This window comes from Penicillium coprophilum (genome assembly GCF_028826855.1).
Source record: "Penicillium coprophilum strain IBT 35676 chromosome Unknown utg000007l_segment0_segment0, whole genome shotgun sequence".
NCBI lineage: Eukaryota > Fungi > Ascomycota > Eurotiomycetes > Eurotiales > Aspergillaceae > Penicillium > Penicillium coprophilum.
The window spans coordinates 406,063-418,477 of NW_026622726.1; the positions used below are offsets into that span (position 1 = coordinate 406,063).

General features: G+C 48.8%; 9 protein-coding genes across 9 annotated transcripts; 5 read left to right on the forward strand and 4 right to left on the reverse strand.

Moving 5' to 3' along the window:
- Nucleotides 1-110: 110 nt before the first annotated feature.
- On the forward strand, nt 111-753 carry N7500_010747 (putative mitochondrial protein sorting (Msf1); the record flags this gene model as incomplete). The annotated part of the gene is made up of 2 exons (XM_056681885.1): nt 111-263; nt 334-753. 2 exons carry the CDS (start codon nt 111-113, stop codon nt 751-753), a joined length of 573 nt encoding a protein of 190 aa, XP_056527294.1.
- A 479-nt stretch (nt 754-1,232) lies between these two features.
- N7500_010748 (uncharacterized protein) lies at nt 1,233-2,256 on the reverse strand (the record flags this gene model as incomplete). Its single annotated transcript, XM_056681886.1, has 2 exons — nt 1,233-1,992; nt 2,054-2,256. The coding sequence occupies 2 exons, from the start codon at nt 2,254-2,256 to the stop codon at nt 1,233-1,235; spliced, it is 963 nt and encodes a 320-aa protein (XP_056527295.1).
- Nucleotides 2,257-2,588: 332 nt separating this feature from the next.
- On the forward strand, nt 2,589-4,108 carry N7500_010749 (ethanolamine-phosphate cytidylyltransferase; the record flags this gene model as incomplete). Its single annotated transcript, XM_056681887.1, has 4 exons — nt 2,589-2,718; nt 2,775-2,892; nt 2,955-3,729; nt 3,785-4,108. 4 exons carry the CDS (start codon nt 2,589-2,591, stop codon nt 4,106-4,108), a joined length of 1,347 nt encoding a protein of 448 aa, XP_056527296.1.
- A 326-nt stretch (nt 4,109-4,434) lies between these two features.
- Nucleotides 4,435-5,025, reverse strand: N7500_010750 (monothiol glutaredoxin GRX5; the record flags this gene model as incomplete). Its single annotated transcript, XM_056681888.1, has 3 exons — nt 4,435-4,589; nt 4,654-4,948; nt 5,002-5,025. 3 exons carry the CDS (start codon nt 5,023-5,025, stop codon nt 4,435-4,437), a joined length of 474 nt encoding a protein of 157 aa, XP_056527297.1.
- A 237-nt stretch (nt 5,026-5,262) lies between these two features.
- N7500_010751 (putative flavoprotein) lies at nt 5,263-5,976 on the forward strand (the record flags this gene model as incomplete). Its single annotated transcript, XM_056681889.1, has 2 exons — nt 5,263-5,527; nt 5,585-5,976. 2 exons carry the CDS (start codon nt 5,263-5,265, stop codon nt 5,974-5,976), a joined length of 657 nt encoding a protein of 218 aa, XP_056527298.1.
- Nucleotides 5,977-6,028: 52 nt separating this feature from the next.
- Nucleotides 6,029-7,282, reverse strand: N7500_010752 (putative para-hydroxybenzoate-polyprenyltransferase Coq2; the record flags this gene model as incomplete). The annotated part of the gene is made up of 1 exon (XM_056681890.1): nt 6,029-7,282. One exon carries the CDS (start codon nt 7,280-7,282, stop codon nt 6,029-6,031), a length of 1,254 nt encoding a protein of 417 aa, XP_056527299.1.
- A 776-nt stretch (nt 7,283-8,058) lies between these two features.
- N7500_010753 (putative JmjC domain protein) lies at nt 8,059-10,403 on the forward strand (the record flags this gene model as incomplete). The annotated part of the gene is made up of 3 exons (XM_056681891.1): nt 8,059-8,326; nt 8,390-9,882; nt 9,957-10,403. 3 exons carry the CDS (start codon nt 8,059-8,061, stop codon nt 10,401-10,403), a joined length of 2,208 nt encoding a protein of 735 aa, XP_056527300.1.
- A 324-nt stretch (nt 10,404-10,727) lies between these two features.
- N7500_010754 (uncharacterized protein) lies at nt 10,728-11,387 on the reverse strand (the record flags this gene model as incomplete). The annotated part of the gene is made up of 3 exons (XM_056681892.1): nt 10,728-10,822; nt 10,873-11,191; nt 11,247-11,387. 3 exons carry the CDS (start codon nt 11,385-11,387, stop codon nt 10,728-10,730), a joined length of 555 nt encoding a protein of 184 aa, XP_056527301.1.
- A 173-nt stretch (nt 11,388-11,560) lies between these two features.
- On the forward strand, nt 11,561-12,183 carry N7500_010755 (cytochrome c oxidase assembly factor 1 family protein; the record flags this gene model as incomplete). Its single annotated transcript, XM_056681893.1, has 2 exons — nt 11,561-12,022; nt 12,094-12,183. The coding sequence occupies 2 exons, from the start codon at nt 11,561-11,563 to the stop codon at nt 12,181-12,183; spliced, it is 552 nt and encodes a 183-aa protein (XP_056527302.1).
- Nucleotides 12,184-12,415: the final 232 nt, after the last annotated feature.

Sequence of the window (12,415 nt, forward strand, 5' to 3'; positions counted from 1 at the left end):
TTTCACTATCTCTGGTTCTACCAAAGCACTACCAATCTATTCTATTCGTCTTTCGTCCAAATATCACGCTATCCCAACGGCATCGTTGAGGTCAACTGCGACTCGCCACTATGAAGGTCTTTTCGTCTGAATGCACATTCGACTACTCGTGGGACGAAGTATCAACCGCCAACTGGCGCAAGTACTGTCCTTGGAATGATAAGTCTACACACGTCGTGGGCGTAGACACGCTCTCTCGAACCGTTGACCCAAGCACTGGCATCGTGAGTCATCCGACCTCCAAGCAGAACTCTCAAAATATCCTGAGATTATTGTACTGACTTTTGCTTCTAGTTGCGAACTGAGCGTCTAATCACGTGCAACCAGTCTGTACCACAATGGGTTCTCTCGATTCTCGGTGGCACCAATACCTCTCACGTCTATGAAGTATCTTATGTCGACCCGATTGCAAAGAAGGTGACCATGTGCTCCACCAATCTGACATGGTCGAACGTCCTCAGCGTCCGCGAGACCGTTACCTACCGGCAATCCTCCCTTAGCCCAGCTACCACGACCGAATTTAGCCAAGAAGCAAAAATCACTGCGCTCTGCGGTGGATGGCAAAAGATCAAGAACAAGGTTGAAGAGGCAAGCGTGGATCGGTTCCGTGAGAATGCCAAGATCGGCCGTGAAGGATTCGAAACCGTCCTCGAGATGAGCCGCCGCGTCTTCGGCGAACAACGCGAACTTGAAAAGCAAAGCCTCCGATCATGAGCGTTTCATACCATGGACATGCTTCCCGCGATCTCTTCTCAACACGACATCTCTTGTTTTTATACCCTCAGCATTCAACATCAAGCGATTGCATATTCCGGCGTCTGTTTTGCATATTGAGCATGTGGTAGCCAGTGGAGTTCTTAGTCTCACACTGATTTTTTTTCCGATTCTCGACTCTTTCAACCTGCTCATGAATATCACCTTTTGCCTCACGAAGCTGCATGGCCAAGAAAAGTTTTCGATTCAGTTATTTGAAGCGAATTGTCCTTTATGTCCTTTTTGCACTGAGTAGCCCCGATCAAAAAAGCGGCTCAGATGTATCATTAGAAGCATTCGATCTTAGATCTGAAATTCCATTATCGTACAACATCCATGTTGATAAATTCATATCTCATAATAAACCCAATCATATATCCTGTCAAAATTGACCATGAACACCAGACTCAAATATACAGCAGCAAAATCTTGCTACGCTGCTATCCCAATAAGCCGCCAAGCACGACCCGACTGACCCCAGCAAGTTCGTTCTTGACATTATTTCGGCTCGCATCTTCAAACTCACGCACTGCGCCGGCCACCATGATTTTTCGTAATCTGGCATCTGCTTTGGAAAACATCTCGCCCAAGGCCACTGTGCAGAGAGCTGGTGATGCTACAAGGGAGATGAGCCGGCTATAAGTGTCGATCAAGACGTCACACAAGGTTGCGAAGGTTTCGAAGAAGTCCGGCTCAAATGGCAACGATGGCGTGAGAAGATAAGTGTATTCTTCGCCAGGAAGAAGATCCGAAGACTCTGTGAGTGGGAAGGAGGTGACCGAGGCCGCCGCAGAGGAAGCCGACCCGAGATTCCCTGCCGTGCTCTTCAAGTCTGATGGGTCGCTGGATTGCATTGGGAGCCCAATCTCGTTTGCGGAGCTCGCGCGTCGAGTCTTAGTACCTGCATGCGCCGCCCTCTTGAACATTTGGGGTATACGGGCCCTTGCAAGACTTGACGAGGAGCTGCCATCTGGGGGATGCACTTGCTGGAATGTTTCGAATTCTAGTAATAAAGCATTCAGGGCACGCACATACTCTAACGGCGTGGAATTGACATCGAGAATTGTTGGCAGTGACAAGCCTAGAAGCAAATAATTGATTGCGCGGCGAGAAAGTTTCCGAGCTTCAAAGTATGGCAGACGGGCGATGTCAGCCCGGGAAAAATGCACAGTATTAAACCAATATACTCGTCCTTCGTGACTATATGTAGCACCGTATGAATTAGTAGTGTTCAAGCTTGGCTGGATTGCAATTCACTTACGCCTTTCTCAAATAGTCGAGAGTCGCTATCCGTTTCGTTGCCATTTCATGGATGTGTTGATAGATTGCGCCTGCACTTTGGGGGCCGAGAAGACCTCCTCCACTGATAACCGGGGGTGGGATGCCATATGTTCCTTCAAATCCACCACCGGATTTCGCCGTATCCCGCCGCGAGATGCTTGGGCCAAACGTAGAGGGGATCATTGAGGTGCAATTTCGGCGCAAAATAAAATGATGCGAGACGGACGGAAGTGGACACGGGTCGAGAGTCAGATAAAGCAGAGGTGTCAGAAAAGACGAGAGATCAATAGATCGAAATAGATCAGACCGTGTGTGAATATTTTAAGGCGCCACTATGTAGGTATGTTCAAATATGAGACTTCAGGAGATCCGGAGAAAGTTCCCCGCAAGGGTGCGGAAGATTACTGTAACCGTACATTTCCATGTAATTTACCTTGTCGATCACATCCCCTCCCCCTCTACAATCCAGGGTCTTTTTTTTAAAAAACAATCCTGGATTTGCTACTACTGTGAAAATGGACTCAACCCCCTCGAGGAGCAGGTTCCTCTGCCCGGCCAATGGCCTGCTGATCCTCAAGAAGATCTACCAATATCGGAGGACCGAATTTGGGTCGATGGGTGCTTCGACTTTAGCCACCACGGTAGGTTTGCGATTTAGACCTGGTCAATTGCTGTGAACTAATTTAGGAATCGGTCTACAGGTCATGCCGGTGCTATGCTTCAAGCCCGTCAGCTCGGAAAGGCGCTTTACGTGGGAATACACTCCGATCAAGCTATCCTCGAGAACAAGGGTCCGACAGTGATGTCACTGGAAGAACGGTTGGTTTATTCGCATATTGGTCCAGCTTTTAGGCTTCAATTCTAATGTTGCTGTTGTCTAGTGTTGCAGCTGTTGATGCGTGTCGATGGGCAACCCAGAGTGTTCCATATGCCCCCTACGTGACTTACCTACCCTGGGTATCTCACTACGGATGCAAATACGTTGTTCATGGAGACGATATCACTTCCGACAGTGACGGAAATGACTGCTACCGCTTCGTCAAAGCCGCTGGACGCTTCCGTGTCGTCAAACGTACTCCGGGCATATCGACAACCGATCTTGTCGGGCGCATGCTGTTGTGCACCAGGAACCATTTTGTTAAATCTGTAAAGGGTACTCTCGCTGGGCTGGAAGGGTATGGAAGCCCCGAGGAGCGTAAGGCTTCTGCTACAGATCTTTTACAGAGAATCAAGGACTATGCGACGGACGAGAGTGGTCTTCAGCCTGGGCCTCAGGTGTGGACATGGACTGGATCTGGCACCGCAAAGATGGACCATCTTGTCGAGGAGGCTGGCCTGTTCGAGAAGTTGGTCGATGGAAAGGGACCCAAACCTGGGCAAAGGGTTGTTTATGTTGATGGAGGTTTCGACCTCTTTTCCTCCGGTCACATTGCATTCCTGCGCAAAGTCACAGAGCTTGAGGAGTCCGAGGGCCGGAAAGGTGGCTGGTATGAGCCAGATCAAGTTGCAAAGAGGTTGAAGGACCACGGAGAGGACTACGCCCCGGCCTATATTGTCGCCGGTATCCATGATGACGATGTGATCAACCATTGGAAGGGGTTGAACTACCCGATCATGAATATCTTCGAACGTGGTCTCTGTGTTCTCCAATGCCGCGTCAGTCTTCCTTGGTTTCCTTTCATCTGTTCAATTTGCTAACTCTTCGCCACAGTACATCAATGCTGTTATATTTTCTGCGCCATTTACCCCAAGCGAGCCTTATCTGAAGGCAATTCCGTGGGGCACTCCGGATGCTGTCTACCACGGACCCACGACCTTCATCCCACTAACTTATGATCCATACACTGCTCCCAAGAAGATGGGAATCTTCCGGGAAGCCGAACAGCACGCCTTCCAACACGTGAACGCTGGCGAAATTGTTGGTCGGATCCTGAAAAGCCGTGAAGCTTATGAAGCTAGGCAACGTGCGAAGCTGGACAAGGCCATTGCCGAGGATCTGGTGAAGTCGAAAGAGGCAGCTCAACCACCTCAGTAGGCTGGCTGTGGAGATTTGTGAGAAATACTAATTATGTAATGAGGATCAACTGTACATATGATGTTAAACTTCATCAACTGGGGTTTCTTCTTGAACAAGTGTCTACCTAATTCCTTTGCATGGCGGCTTGTGACAATTTGGTATACTAGAGCAGGTAGATCGGAGCTCGGGAGATTACCTTTTATTTGACAACTTTTAAAAGAAAACAACTATCTGACCAGCAGGATATTAGGACCAGGATACATTAGAGATAAATAATTTTACAGAGACAGCCATCTATCAAATTGATAAGCTGACATCTTCCACTCGGGCTCGACTGCTATTATTTATTCATCCGCCGCAACCAGAACACCCTTGGTCTCCAGAAGCTTCGCAAGCTCACCATTTTGGTGCATGGACATCAAAATATCACAACCACCAATGAATTCCTTGTCGAGGTATAGTTGGGGAATAGTGGGCCACTCAGAGTATTCCTTGACACCTGTAAACGCAGCACGATTAGCAATCCAAATCCGGCAAGTTCACTCGAGATTATCTTAACATACCTGAACGCAGCTCCGCATCCTCCAGCACGTTGAAAGCAACGAACTTCTTAGGATCAACGCCCTGCAGACCCAGGATTTGAATGGTGGCACGGGAGAAACCACATTGCGGAGTCTCGGGTGTACCCTTCATGAAGAGAACGACGGGGGCGGAAGAGACCGCCTTATCGATCGCCGTCCGGGTCTCGTTGGACAGAAGACGTGCATGGAGGACGGAAGGAATAGAAGGGCCCGAAGGGAACTGGATGGCCGAGCGGACGGGGCGCAAAAAGGTTGGCCGTGAGACCGGGCGGAAAGCCTGCGGAATTCATGTGAGTCGGAGGAATTTCACGGAGAATATACTATACGTACCGATGCAACTGCTCTGGAAAACATTTTGAAAGTGATGGTAGTTTACAAAAGAAGAGATAAAGTTGCCTCGGGGAAAGTCCTGGAGGTTTAGTATTATTTAATCAGCGGTTGGTCCGGTCGATCCCCACACTTGTAAGCTCTCTAGGGCTCTATGAACTCATCTTCTTTTCGGTGGCATCTCTTTTCTCCCTCCTAAGCCTTTGAATCTGTGTATTGCAATGGATCCTCAAATATCGCCTTTTACTGCCCAGCAATATACAAATGATAATAAGGTCCATGTGCTACTGGCAGCCGCCACCATTAAGCTGCCCGATTGCAGAGGCCTTATGTCGCAACATAAATATATCGGTTCGCATTCTAGTCACCGAGCCAGCAGAGAAGTTGATTATCGGACAGAGCTCGAAGCAGCCGGTCCTCGATAAACTACTTCAAATAGATGGAGTGGACGCTATCTACCAGGATGAAGATGAATGGTCTCCGTCGTGGACACGCGGGGGACCAGTCCTGCATATTGAGTTGCGCAAATGTTAGTGGCTATATAGATACATAATACATGATACAGTGAACCAACTGACAATTCAAGGGGCGCATATTCTACTGGTTGCCCCAATGTCTGCAAATACTATGGCGAAAATGACCAATGGGATCGCCGACAACCTGCTTCTTTCGGTCATTAGAGCCTGGGACACCACTGGAGTAGTGGATATGGGATTCAAATCCCAGAAAACTATGGTGTTTACAGCATTGGATATGGACTCTTGTACGTATCGACATCCAGTGACCGAGAAGCAGCTTAAAGTCCTACGTGATGAGTGGGGATGGAGTGAATCAAACCCAAAAGGCTGGGTGACTGTGTTGCCCCCCATAGAGAAAAATCTGCACAGTGGGGATAATGACATCGGAAACATGATGGACTGGAGAGATATCGTCACTGTCATCCAAAACTACGTGGCGGGATTGGCACAGAAGCCGTGAATAAAAAAGGAACCAAGCATTGAACGCCTATTTAGATTGTTATAATACATGTCTATTGTGTCAACTCGGCCACAGGCTCCGGCTCCATCGTATTATACAGACCAAGGTACTGCGTCGCATACTCGGCGAGCAAGCCCAAGGAGATTCCTCCACCGGTCAGCAGGCATCCGTTCTTGAACCACCACCAGCAGTTCCGAACGTTTTTCAATTGAACCTTCCATATCATGAGACCAAGTGACAAGACGGCACTGCCGCAGCTGCCGACGAAGAAAACAGGTCCGCAACCGGCAGCAACTCCCGCGGCCGCGAGGAGCGAGACTTGAGTCACAGCCAGACCACTCAGGATAGCCTTGGTGTTGTGCTCATGGCGGAGGGCAATTGACTTGATTCCGGCCTTGACATCGTCTTTAATGTCCATGTGTGCATAAATCATATCGTACAGAACAGTCCAAGCAATACAACTGGAGTAAAGGGCACCTGCAGCCATCATGGCATCATGATTATCAAGCAGATCCACCCCCAATGCTGGGAATCCCATGATCGCTCCCCATGAAAAGGCAAGACCCAAGACAGCTTGCGGGTAATTGGTCACGCGCTTAGCAAGCGGGTAAGCCACTACGATAGGCATGCTAGGAAGCGCATACCAAAGACACTGATTCGGGAATGAAAGAAGCACGCCCAATCCAGCCACCAACTGTGAACCAGTGAAAAGGACCGCCTTTTTCGGCGAGAGTGCACCCCTGGCAATGGGCCGGAACTTGGTGCGCTCGACGTGAGGATCCAAGTTTCGATCCCATAGGTCATTGATCGCACAGCCTGCGCCGCGCATGATCAGCGCCCCCGAAAAGAACAGTGCTGCTGTACCCAGGACGTGGAGCGGTGCCACACCAGCCATTGGCGCAGCGAGAAGGGTAGAAAACAGAGTTGGGAAGAATAGGTAGTATGTGCCCGTGGGCTTGTCCAGCCGCACCAATTCCGCATACGGTATCCATGAGCTCGGCAGGGAGGCAATCAAGCCTGTCTTCGGTGGGGTGTAGTGGGTGGCTGGGTTCTTCTCCGAACTATCCGTCTCGATTGTTTGTGCTGCGGGTGATTGCAACTGCGAGCTGCGTCGGACTTGGATTTGTGTTGTTCGCAAGGCATTGTATGAGGTGCCAGCGATAGATCGGCTGCCGTTCAATTGCGTTGAGTAACAGGCGCTGTGAGTGAGGGTGGAAAGACGCCCATTGTACAGACCAGTGAAGTTGACCTTCGGCCTGTATGAGGATAGCCGAGCGCGGAACAGGCGGGAGCTGTTAGAAAGCATGTTGGGCAGACGATCTAGAGAACGAACGTGGATAAAGGTAATTGGTAATTGGCAATATTCATGATCTTCCCAGAGGCCTTAGAGGTCTGGCCATCTAAAGATCTAGAGATGTCGGAACTTACATCGTCATGCAGGAAAAAGCGGCCTGGTTCCTCCCCCTAAGCCTATTTGGGGCATCAGATCTATATGGAGCTCACATTATGCTGTGACTACTAATTATACACTGAGCTGTCTATTATCACAGTACCTTAATCTAAAGAAAAATGCTACATCACGTTCTAGGCCCTCAAGGAAATATAAATATATAGATGCAATGGTGAAATAAGAGTGTATGACAGTTCACGTGTATGCTTATGCCTGAGGCTCTCAGACGCGGCATCCCGCGTTCCCCCCCAGAAGTTGATGATCGCGCTAATTGAAGGGAATGCGGCATCACTTTCTTTCACGTCCCTCTGTTTGATACTTTATACCTCTCGACTTCCGAGCTTAAATTAAAATTTCCTACGCTTTGATTCCATCGACTGTGTACCCGCCCATCCCTCTGTGCCTTCCCATTCTCAATCATCTCATCCCAACCACACGCCCACACAACAGTAACAGCAATGAACAGCACAATCCACCTAGCTAGTCAACAATTCTGAGTCTCATACAGCCTCAACTTTTTCCCTGACTATCAACCGTCTTCCTAAACCATGAACTTCAATCCTGCGATCTTCACGCCGATCACAATCAACTAAGCATCGATATCTTACTCTCTCTGGGGCTCTACGCTCGCAATGCCGGCGCATCGAACTCGCCTGGCTTTCGAGCCACTCTCGCCTCTTCTCAACATCAAGGAGGTTGTTGAATCAACTCCCAATTTTGATTTTGCGATGGAAATCACATGCGACTCAATTGACAAATTTCCGCTTGAGGACTTTGAGAAGCTAGTTCTGTACCAAGTTGTTCTGAGTGGGAGACCTTTGGTTATCAGAGGTCTCAAAGATTGTCTTGACAAGGATCTCTTTTCGGAGAAATGGCTCCGAGAAAACTACGGAAAGAAAGGTGAGCTCGCGCTATTGGGTCGTCTCACTCATCCTTGATGCTAACTGCAACCTCAATTTATAGTCGAGGAAGTTCGAGACCTAGGGAAAAAGAAGTCGTTTAATTTCAGTATGGGCCACTATCTGGAAAGCCTATCGCTACTCACTCGACAGGTGACTGTGCACAACTACACAAACAAGAACGTCCAGCGACTCTACCTCAAGGATATCGACTGCCCTCCCGAGTGGCGGGCTTATCTCGAGAAACTGTTACCGCCTTCCTTGTTCTACCTTAATGAAACACCCAGATCCTTTGAAGGGCCTGCGTCACAAAACACGAACCTGACTGAAATCCCCAAAACCACAGAAGGTGAATTCATCGCCCCAGCGGGCGATTTGATGAGTAGTCTGCCTGTAGAGATGCGGGCGGAGAATCTTATGTGCTACATCGGTCATGAGGGCACTTACACACCAGCACACCAAGAAATGTGTGCTAGTCTCGGTCACAACATAATGGTCGAAGCGTCCAATGGGATATCAGAAAACGGGAAGCCAACGGAGCCGGGCTCTTCAGTCTGGCTCATGACAGAAACCAATGATCGGCGGATTGTTTCTGAGTACTGGATGTCTGTCCTTGGACATGATATTGACATTGAGGATTTCTTTGCTCCCTTACACGCATGGGAGATTGCACCATTTAAGACATGGGTAGTCGAACAGCGACCCGGTGACCTGATTCTTGTACCCCCTCTTGCTGCACACCAGGTTTGGAACCGCGGCACTCGGACGATGAAAGTCGCTTGGAATCGCACTACCGTGGACACGCTCGAGCTGGCTCTGCGTGAAGCCTTGCCGCATGCGCGGATGGTCTGCCGCGATGAGCAATATAAAAACAAAGCCATTGTTTACTACACTCTTGAACGGTATTCGAAATTGTTGCGGCAAGCAAAAACGATCGACCATCCGGTGGTGAATCAGCTGTGGGACGATTTCAAACGACTTTTCAACATGTACAAGGACATTCTGTTGTCTGAATCCTTCTCACAGAAGAACCCGGAAAAGAGCGTTGAATATCATAAGTTTCAAAGCAACGTTACTTGCTCATTTTGTCGGTGCAACATCTTCAACAGGTTTCTTACCTGTCCTGGTTGTGCGGATTCTCTTGGCAGCGACGATGACCCTTATGATGTATGTATGGATTGCTACGTCATGGGTAGAAGCTGTGGCTGCGTTTCTAACCTGAAGTGGATGGAACAATTTCCATGGAAGCACTTGACAGAACGCTATGAAACATGGCGACGGCTGATCATTTCCTCTAATGATGACAACAAGGATTTGAGGCTCCAGTTCCCTACTTTTGTTGTCGCCCGCGGTCAGGCGGGCAAAAAGTCAGTAGCGGAAATCTGCCAAGAGCAATTGAAGCGTCGCCCCTGGAATGACCCAAAAAATCCCAGGCCCGTAGTAGACGATGCGATCGAAGACCCTGGTAGCGAATCCGATGGCAACAATCGGTCTAAAAAGCGCCGCAAAAAGCGGCAGTCCCTCATAACCAAATCAGAGAATGTCCACCGCTGTCACGTTTGTCTTCATTTCGAAGTCGACTGGAAGCTCGCATCATGTTCAAACTGTGACCAACGTTACTGTTATGGCAGTCTATTCCGTGCCTTCGAGATCTCCCCCAAGAGGCCATGGAGAAGCACCACTGGCTCTGTCCCAAATGTCGCAAGGAATGTAGTTGCGGCGCTTGCCAGCGTGACCCGTCTATGAAGCCATACGAGCCCAATTGCACCATTCTGGGGCATGATACTAGCAAGGTAGCCGACCCGCGCAGCATCGAGACCTTGGTGGATTTTCGGAAATCGAACCTGTGGTGGCTGAAGAAGTTTGGTGATGATGTTCATGGACGCATTCAAAAACGTCAGAAGGAAGCCGAAGAAGCCGAATTAGAGCGACAAAAGACCCTTGAAAACCAGGGCTTCAGCTTCGAGTCCAGCCCATTCGACCAGCCGGTTCAGAATGGAAATGGGAACGATGAAAATCCACTGGTCTTTGATGAGGACTATGGGGGCATACCCGTTGATCCATCATTGATGATTTAGACCTCTATTACGCGTAATTGAATCAGCCCATTCACTTTGCCAGATTCGAGCATACGATCTGGATTCTTCGCGAAAGGTGATTCAAAAAGAGACAAAAAAGATGAAAGTTTCTCGTGGGATAAGCGTGTTCCCGCGAAATACAATGAGCGCTGAATATTTGTGAATCGGTACCTGATTCAGGAAATCGGAAGGATGTATGATTTGTGATTCCCCGAAGGGTTTATCTCTTCTGCGACACCATGGTTTAAAAGAATCTGGCTGTACTTTAATAATGAACATATGTATTCATGTTGAAAACAAGTCGAATTGGTGAAACATTATTGGTTAGGCACCTTTGTACTGGTATTGTAGATCCTTGAGGGATGCAAGGTCAACAGAGAGCATGACCTTTTGAGCAAGTAGGATCACTACAAGCATGACTGCACATGGTCAGAATTGATATCGTCCAACCGGGAAATTAGCGACTCACCTCCAGGAATCAAGTATAGCACTGGCCGGATCTCATAAGATGATCCTGTAGAAAGATAGACCAAAGCCAACAACAAGCAAACTGCACTGGTGCCAGGTACTAGAGCCGCATGGATCCGAGCAATACGTTCGGTATGGAAAGTCACAGGCTTCTTGCCTTTGTGGTCAGGCTGGAGAGGAGAGCATTTCATGATATAGGCTGTTGTCAACAACGAGACAAGGCTAAGAAGCGAGAACAATCGTTCAGACTGACTGGAGGCTGACAGCACCGAAGGCACAAATAATGTTGCAGCCAGCAGTGGAATAGCAGTAAAAATCATCTGGAAACACAATTTAGCATGGATTCTCGACTATCAAAGAAAGAAAGATATGTACACTGTACTGAGCATTGCGGGCATCGTTCTGGCTCTGCAACTGCTCGATGACCCGTTCTTGTTCTTCTTCATCCAACTCCTCTCGCTCCCCATCTGATTCCTCGGGGTATCGAAAAGCCTTTCGTAATCTTACTGCAGCCATTTTTGGACAGCTCAATATCAAGAAACAAAGTGTTGTATCCTCAGCCGTTGGTGGTGCAGTGACGTCGAAAGGTCAAATCTGTTTGTCTTGTTTGGCACTCTTTTCTTCCGCAACCTCTCCCCAAATCCAAGCACCAGCCCGCAAAACACCAATTAACCCCCCAAAACACAGCTATGTCCTTCTTCAGAGTTTTCACACGGCGCGCCGCGCTCGCCCGGAAATCCACACAACCAAACACAGTCAGTCGACGGACAATGATGCCAGCCCCGGCCCCGAACGCGGGACCGGTAATGGAACGACGTGCGAACCGCGAGCTACCAAACCCAAAGCCAGGCCGAAAGTGGCTTCTCACATTCCCAATTTTTGCTCTCGCAACAGGCGCAGGCATGCTTGGAATCTTCAATTACCAGAAGTCGTCGTCGAGCATCGTGAGCAGCACCCTTTATGCGTTGCGGACGTCGCCGCGGGCTCGCGAGATCTTGGGCGATGAGATCTACTTTGCGCAGCAGATTCCGTGGATCAGTGGCGAGATGAATCAATTGCATGGTCGCATTGATATCTCGTTTTGGGTCAAGGGGACGAAGTCTCAGGGCAAGATGAGGTTCCGAAGCATTCGGCCGGATCGTATGAGCTATGTGAGTTTTTGGTCTATCTGGTTCATGACGTCTTCTGTCATAATTTGCTGACTTGTTATTCCTTTTTCTAGTTCCGCACTGAGGAATGGAGTCTGGAGAAGGAGGATGGAACGGTGGTTCAATTGCTCGATGGTGATATCGATCCCTTCAGGAAGAACTGAATATTGGGGGGAGAAGTGTACAGATACAGCAGTGCATTGGCTCGGGCGTTTGGGGACATTCTTTATAGGACCATTTGTTGCGTTATCAACTTGGCGAAGCCATTGTTTTCTTTTTCTCAATGGCTAAGAGAAAAGAAAGGAAGAAGGATATCATTTTTTGTATCATATACAAACGCCGCTCAAGTCAAACAATATCGCGCGTATGGTGTAATAGTACATGGTCAGAACTTAA